Source organism: Vidua chalybeata, chromosome 3 (genome assembly GCF_026979565.1).
Source record: "Vidua chalybeata isolate OUT-0048 chromosome 3, bVidCha1 merged haplotype, whole genome shotgun sequence".
Taxonomy (NCBI): domain Eukaryota; kingdom Metazoa; phylum Chordata; class Aves; order Passeriformes; family Viduidae; genus Vidua; species Vidua chalybeata.
The window spans coordinates 42156274-42164731 of record NC_071532.1 but is presented as its reverse complement, the minus strand read 5'-3'; the positions used below and the strand labels follow the sequence as shown (position 1 = coordinate 42164731).

The 8458-nt window shown below is 43.6% G+C and overlaps 1 protein-coding gene across 1 annotated transcript; it reads left to right on the top strand.

Annotated features, from left to right (window-relative positions):
- The first annotated feature begins 1904 nt into the window (after positions 1 to 1904).
- On the top strand, positions 1905 to 8114 carry FAM89A (family with sequence similarity 89 member A). Its single transcript, XM_053938219.1, has 2 exons — positions 1905 to 2189; positions 6130 to 8114. Exons 1-2 carry the CDS (start codon positions 1938 to 1940, stop codon positions 6286 to 6288), a joined length of 411 nt encoding a protein of 136 aa, XP_053794194.1. The 5' UTR covers positions 1905 to 1937; the 3' UTR covers positions 6289 to 8114.
- The last annotated feature ends 344 nt before the right edge of the window (positions 8115 to 8458 follow it).

Here is an 8458-nt window from a genome sequence, read left to right as displayed (position 1 = left end):
GAATGGAGAACAAATAAACGCATTTGCTAATAAGCAGAAAAATAGTACAGTGTGTACTTTGTTAACAAACCAAAACAAAGTTTTTGCAGTCAGGCACCCTTGGTTGACACTTTTAATCTTCAATATGATGGTTTAAAATGCCTTTATTTTCATAAAAGCTATGAGCACAACTTTATTTTTCACAATCAACTTGGGCAGAAGTAGCACCACGCCTAACAGGGGGAAAAAATCTTCATTCCAGGGCAAAAAACATTAAAAAGCACATTAGGTTGTCTGAAAAATCAATCCCTAAAGTGGCATGTAAACATGAACAAAGACTGGCAAAAGCTTCCTCAACTGTAAGCAGTTTGAAAACAATTGTCACAGAGTCCAATGACATTTAAACCATGAAAAAAACCATGCGAGTCTGGGAACAAAACTGAAAGTATGTAGAGGCTTAACTCAACATCACTAGATCTGGGTATTTCTTGAAGAGAAAACCCCACAAACAATTGTTATTGAAAGGTGCTGTATCCTGTTTTTCTTAGTGGCATTGTGGTGTATGATTTTCTTGTCTCCCCACTTTCAGAAACAAAGCACGGTCATGGGAATAGGAATGCACCTCTAAACAATCTGCCTTTGTAATGGCAGCATATTCCCAGAACTCCAATTTAATACCCTGCTTTGGTTTGGATTTTGAATAATCCAAAACTGCCCTATTTTTTTTTTTTTTCCTAAGAGACTCCGGAGATGTAAACATGCCAAGGAGAAAGGGAGGAAGCATAAAAGGTTTCCTCATTAAGGTTGTGCACATTTAAGTTGTGCTGCTGTGGCCCCACTGGCAGCTTTGGGGGTTCCCGTGTCCCATTCCTGGTCCTGGAGCATGGCTCCCTCTGCACAGCCTTCTCAGGAAAGCACCTGGGTATTTCTGCAAAGCAGAGCAATAATCCTCTCTGTGAATAACGTCAGAAGACAGACAGCAGGCTAACTCTCAGATTGAGAAATTTGACTCATAAATCAGATAGACCTAGGTTTGTGTAGTTGCAATGCTTGGAGATAAAACACTTTTGGTACAAAACTTGGCCGTGGGCATGTGAAAGTGTTGTGGATTAAGACCAGCTGGTAATTAAGCACCACAGCTCCTCGCTCAGCCACCCCACTCCCCCGCCCTCTCCCCCAGTGGAATGGGAAGGAAAATCAAAGTAGAACACGTAGGCTGAGATAAGAGCAGTTTAATAATTGAGAACAAAGTACAAATAAAAAAGGTGAATATCCCTTTGGCCAGTTTGGGTCACCTGTCACGGCTATGCTCCCTCTCAGTTTCTTCTGTGTACCTTTTCCTCAGCAGAGCATGAGACAGACACATAGAGACAAAAAAAGGGATAAACACGACTTAGCAAAAATCAAAACATCAGTATATTCTCAACACTATTCTCATTCTGACTCAAAACCACGGCACGGTACAGGCTACTGAGAAGATATTTACCCCACCCCAAACCGCGGCAGAAAGAAACATCTTGATGGAAAGGTAGTCGCGTTATCCAGGCGACTAATGTAACACCATCTCCACAGAAGAACTGGTCACCCTCTGCCTGCAGCAGTTAATCTGCTTTCATGCTTGCTTTCACTGCGCTTCATCCCTCCCCCGCTGCCCCAGGGCCCTTCTGCCTCCCTGTGCCCGGGGACCGAGCGCTGCCGCGGGGGTGTTTCTGCGGGGCACGGGCTGAGGCCGCGCCCGCAGGCATTCGCCTCGGCTCAGACAAAGCGGCCCCGGCACTGACCGGGGCATCTGCGGCGCGGCTCCTCCGCCTCCGCCGCACGGCTACCTCCCCTGCCTCCCTTCCCTCCGCCGGCCCCGCACGGCTCCCCCGCCCGGCCCGGAGGCGGGGCGGGCTCCGGGCGGCGCCTCCCGCGGCGGGGCCGAGGCGGCTCCTTCCGTCGGTGGCCGTGGCTGCAGCATGAGCGGGCCGGGGCTGCCGGGGCCCGGCGGCGGCGCGGGGCTGCCGCCGCTGCCCAAGAGCCTGAGCGGGCTGCTGAACTCCTCGTCCTCGGGCGGCGGCGGCCAGGGCGGGCGCTGGCGGGACCTGGAGCGGCTCTACGCGCAGAAGTCCCGCATCCAGGACGAGCTGAGCGGCGGCGGCCGGGGCTCGCCGCGCCCGCCTAAGCCTCCCAACCTGGACGCGGCGCTGGCCCTGCTCCGCAAGGAGATGGTGAGAGGGACGGGCCGGGGCTCGGCGGGGCGGCGGACGTGTCGAGCGGCGGCGGGGGCACCGCCACCTCCCCGGGGCCAGAACGGCGCCCGGCTCCGGCCCCGGGTGGGCGCGGGCGGCCCGGGCCGGTGCAGCCCCCGTAACCCTGCCCGGCTGCTGGTACCGGCGGTAGGGAACGGCGGGGGCCGGTGGCGGCGGGGCTGCTCCGGGTGCGGATGGGGAGCCTCTTACCGCGCCCTGCGGCACCCCTCGGGACCCGGCACCCACGATGAAAGGCTGGAGTTAAAAAATACCCCAGTGTCGGCAGTGATTCGTGCGACCCAAGTGGCTGGGATTCGGCGTAGTTTTCTCCAGGACTCTGTTTTGATCCTGTAGCGCGGCGTTATTATAGCAAAATTCTTCCGGGCGACCTGGCGCACCTTTTGATTAAACACTAATTGGGTGTTGGTGCTTTGCTGGTGCAAGCTGCAGCTGTAATGACTAATAATAGCCTAAGCCTCGCGCGCTGAGGATTCTGTAGAATCAGTAGGACAAGGAGCTGCTGGAGAGGGTCCAGTGGAGGGCCACAAAGATAATTAGAGGTCTGGAGCATCTTTCCTACGAAGTGGGACTTCAGGAGATGGGCCTGATTAGTGTAGAGAAAAGAAGAGGAAAATCTTATTAATATATATAAATATCTGAAAGGTGAGTCTCAAGAGGATGGTGCCAGACTTTTTGGTGGTGCCCAGCCAACAGCATGAAGAGCAATGGCCATAAACTTAAACACAAGGAGTTCCACCTCAACATGAGGAAGAACTTTACATTGAGGGTAGCAGACCACTGGAACAAGCTGCCCAGGAAGCTCACGAAGTCTGCTGTCCAGAGACATTCAAAACCCACCTGGACACGTTTGTGTGTCATCTGCCTGAGGTGACCCTGCGTTGGCAGGAGGGTTGGACTGGATGATCTCCAGAGGTGTCTTCCAACTCTTAATAATTCTGCGAAGCATATAAAATATTATATTGCTGAAAATCTGCCAAGACTGTTTTTCTCAGGCTAAAAATGTGCTTGAGGACAAAAAGCTCTTTTGAAAGGTCCTTCTGTGGATTTATAAGGACAGTGTAGTGTGCTGAAATCTTAGTCTGCCCCCAGTGTTTCAATAGTTAGAGATAATTCTTAAAACTGTGTATTAGAATTGCCAGTTTGCATTAAAGCTCAGGAAGGATGGGCGTCTGTCAACTGCTGGGGCTTTCTTCTGCAGTGTTGTAAAAGGAAACAAGGACATATGGTCTTAGTCATCTTAAGCCTTTCCAAAAAAGCAAAGATAACTCATTAGGCAAGTCTAATCTATTTTTTTTCCTAATTGGAAATCAATTGACATACTTCTCAAGTCATTTGATAACTAGACTTCCTCTTTAAACTTCAATACTCTGTTGTCCTTGATGATAATTTGATAAAATACTTCTGAAGAAAAAGATACTTCTAAACACATCAAAGACTTTCAAGCAACATGGTCCTTGGTTCCAGATGTACTTGTCTGTGGCCTGTGCAAATTAGAGAGACTCTTGTGTACCAACAGGCTGTCTTTCATCAAGAAAATAAAAGCACTTTATTACTGATACTGAACACTCTTTCTTGCAGCAAAGATATTTTTATTGAGTAATGGGTTTGCTTTAAATTTTCCATAGTGAGTGAGGAAGAAATGCACAGAGCATCTTCTGCATGATCAAGCAAGGTACTGTGTATGTAAGTTTTTAAAGCTGAGAAAGTGATGAACTTGGATGCTTTGGAGAGGGAGGGAGGAAAGGAGAGGTCACTTCAGAACTGTGATTGTAAGGAACAGAGTTATCACATGGAATTGTGTGCTATAGGTTGGCTTATCAAGAGTCAAACACAGCTTGGCTGGCATTAAAAACTGTGGTAATGCTATCAGGGTTGGACATTTCTCCAGGCTTTTCTTTCCTTGGGGATCATACTTGAAAGTTTTGAAGAGGCTGCATTTTTCTCAGTAGACTTCTTGTTTGATTGCTTGATATTAGTGGCAGCAACAAAATATAAGATATTAAACGTAACCATTTGGTTTAAAGACCTATTATTTTAATTCTGCTGAGCAATTTTTCTCTTGAAGTTTGTGCTTGGCAGTCAGTAGGATTGAACTTCACAGAAGGTACTGAAGTCTTTTATGGAGCTGAAACAGGAGAGCTGCTGGTGACAATGCACCCACTTTCCCTGGGAGACAAAGGTCGCCGGTCTCCAGGTTGACTTTTTTTGCTTGATTCACTCCTGATTGTTTTTTGAGCAGCTCTGGATTGCAGTCTTGTCCCTCAAACATTTAGCTCTCATGCAGGTCTGCCAGGTGGATCTTATGCTTATATGTCAGAGCGTTAAGTCCAGCCTCACAGCATTCTTTCTTACCTGAGGTGAGCTGTTTAGGTTATAAAGGAAAATGGGTGAGAAAAGTAGCATAGATCTGAGGTGGTGGAAAGACCTACCTGTAATATCCTGGCAGCTAGTACAGTGTTCCATGTCTTGTCCTAAAGTCTTCACATTTAGCCTGTGCTGGACTTCATGTTTTAGCTTCATGATGTCACCAAGTAATTTGTATTGTTATTGAAAGATGCTGTATCCTGTTTTTCTTAGTGGCATTGTGGTGTATGATTTTCTTTTCTCCCCACTTTCAGAAAGAGCTACTGGTAGCCTAGTTCAGCAATGTCAAAGTAAGATCTTCATGGTAGCTTCTTGTGGTTTTCTTGTGTGCTGAGTATTTTCTTGTGTCCTGAGAATTTAGAAGCATAATGAGAGGCAAAGAGTTCTCATTCTAAGTAAAATACAGCCTGGTGTTCAGGTTGAAGTAAAGGCTGCTAACATTATTTATTTCCTCTTGACATGAGTTGTGGCAAAAACTTCTTTTTGATGAAACTGAGGCTCACTTGGAGCAGTATGTTGGCTTAACACTTCCTTGAAAAATAAGGCTGAAATGGCTGTTTCTCTAGAATCTCTAATTGGGTTAAAATTTGCTGCAAGACAAAACCTAGTTTTAATTTGATCTGACTTGGATAGGTGACAATGCCAAGTGAACTCTCCATTTTGTTACCAGGGAGGGAGACTGAATTGAGTTAAATGAATAGCTGTATTTCAGCTTGCAGTGCAACGTACTGGTTTTGTACCTGGCATAAAATGCAGCCCTTTTTTTAAGTGGTTCTTCAAATCTTTAATTTGGTCTGGAACTAATATTTGAGAAGCTTAAGGACCAGAATATTAGGTCCATAATTATAATCAAGCCTATGCTTGAGTGGCACATGAAAATACTCTGAACATTTGCAAGAGATGACGTTTGTCCTTGTGTCACTTCTGCTTTAGTTTTGCTGCCAGGAAGTAGTGTGCTGTATTGTGCTAGACACATGTGACTTTGTAAGATGCTTGTTTATGCCAATATAGAAAAGAAAATTAGAGTAGAAATACTTAGCTGGGAAATGGGAAAACCAGTTAGAGTCACATTTAAAACTTTTACTCCAGGCCGTTTCAGACAAAAGCAGAGCGCCTGTGATGGTGTGAGAAAAAGATGTGTGAAAGACACATGGTGTTTCTGGAAGAATATCTCCCTTGCATAATGAGGAATATAGACTTTATGAATTTATCTGCCATGGCTCCTACAGCAGTGAACTGCTTATTGGAAGTTAAGCACATCATTGTAATACAACATTTTGAAGAACACTTTGCATTTGTTCTGTACTATTGCATCACATCATTCATTGCATCACTCAAGCATAGGCTTGATTATAATCCTTTTGTCCAGTTTATCCCGTGGGGCATCTGTCACCTTAGAAAATGAATTTTACTTTCACATTTCGTAACTGTTCAAAGTGGAAAGAAGCTTGAACCTCCAGTTTAGCAACAGAAGATATACCGCATTACACTGCCATAGAAAGACAATTGATTGTTTGAATTGTTCCCCCTTCAGGTTGGCCTTCGGCAGCTGGATATGTCATTGCTGTGTCAGCTCTACTCCCTGTACGAATCCATTCAAGAATACAAAGGTGCCTGCCAAGCTGACTCTAACGCAGACTGCTCGTATGCCCTGGAAAACGGATTTTTTGATGAAGAGGAGGAATACTTCTAAAAACAGGAAGATTCCCCTCGAGGCTGACTGAACTGAAGTTCTTTTGTCCTTCTCTCCCTATAACACACCTCAACAAGAACAACTGGAATTTGTATGGATCCCTCTTCCTGAGGAGGAACACCCAGCTACCCTGAGTTGTATTAAATTCTCTTATTTTAACAGGCTGTCAGTACAAGTTACTCATGCAAATACCGCTTGAGCAAAGTGCTGTACTTTAACTTTTGAAGAGTCTCCAGACATGCTTGACAAGAATTTTCAATTTAATTTGGAAGGTGGGCGTTTTCACCTTACAAGCGTTGGTAGCTTATAACTGGAATTCTAATCGTAGTAGACAGCAGCGACTTCCTGCGATGTAATAACTTCATAAGGGGGGAGGGAAGCCTCTGCTGTGGTGTCAATAGCTCTAGATGATTTTTGGGGGGGTCAGTGGCATTGATAAATGCATTTTGAACAGGCATCTGGATGCACGCACATCCTCAGCACTACTAAGCTAGTTCTGCTCTTACCAGCTGCATCCAGTTTTGTACTGGGTGAATTGTTTACACAGTTTGGTTGTTTTTTTTTTTCTCCTTAAGCTAATTTATTCCTAGCTTACAAGCTGTACATGTGATAGTGAATGTTATCAGCAGGGTTTTTTTTTCTGTTGATCTAATTCACTTTCTTGGTACTACCACTTGGCATTAACTTTTATACACTTCTCTGGATTTCTTGCATCGACGTAGCTCTTCGACCTGCTAAACGCTGCTCTGAAATGGTTTGCTTAGGTTTTACTGCACTGCATAGTAAAAGCACATTTTCAAACATAGTCTGTCTGCCACTATGTGGCTTGGAATATCATGAACTCTTGTGCAAGTGTTCTTGATCATATGAAGAATAAGGAAACCTCTCATATGACAAATTACAATATTTTATACTGGGTGAACTTTGTTGCTGTAAGGTAGATGACAGCTCTTTTTAAAAATGCGAAATATGTATTTTGAGCACATACTTTGCATATATTAAAAGTTTTTATACTAACTTGTTCTTGAAATAGAACTTATTTTTGTTTTCAGAACTTACTAAAGCTCTTAAGTTTTTTTTTTAATTCATAGTGTGAAATGCTTAATCAGCCGAGAGTTGCCAACTGAGTTTTCACCCTTCTCTATTTTAAGTAAAATCAACTCCCAATGTGATTTTAGTTTCTTAAAATTAATTCTGAAGATTGCTGTAAAGCACAGTACATGAATCTTGACACAAGGTAATAATTAAGGGCTTGAACCTCAAAGGGTTTTTGCATGGTTCATGTCTGGCATGCATGCAGTTTGCAGGAAGAATTGGAGAGCACATTCTGGGGTAGCTCCTCTGTTAGTTTTTAACAAAGACTAGGATGTTTCGGTGATAAAAGTCAAGAGACTTCCAGGGTGCATTCCCTCTAAAACTGACTGATTTTAGTGGAATTCAAAGGCCACGAGTAAAGACTGTGCTGTAATTGTGTATGTGTATAAGTTCTTAATCTAGTCTGTGGCAGTGGTTGGATATTTTTTTAATGTTAATTCTGGTCTAATTGGTTCACTCACCCAAAACTAAACTGAATGATAAGGAAAACACAGATAATTCAGATAGTTATATCTGTACTTAAAAGTTGTGTGCGTATGTGTGTATACATGTATAAATATATATACACACACATATTTACATGCAACTTTATGCTTTGACTTAAGAATGTATAAGCTTTTAGTATAATTTGCTGTGCTTTTAGTATTTACATGAGGCTTTTTCTAGTCTGTTGAAGTACTGCTATTTCCTTGCTCTTTCCCAAAAAATAAAAAGCATGATGTTTAGCATAACTTTCTAATGTAGTGTGTATTTTAATTTACCTTTTCAGTGAATACAAACCCTATCCCCCTTCCCAACCCTCCCATAAGAAAACTAGGACTAGTCATCACCCTGGACTGAAAAAATCAATTTTTGAATTACATTTGAAAAAGTTCCACCTACCTCTATTTGGAATGGAATTTCCTGCTTCTCTGTCTTAATTAGATTTTATTTGGTTTTGAATTCAGGAGAAAATCCTGTTTCTATTACTAAAACTAATGATTCTGTTTTACAGATCTTTAGACAGTGCCATTACTTAATAGTCTCGGTGGTGAGAATGGACTAGAGCAAAATTCACAGTACTTTCTCTTACATA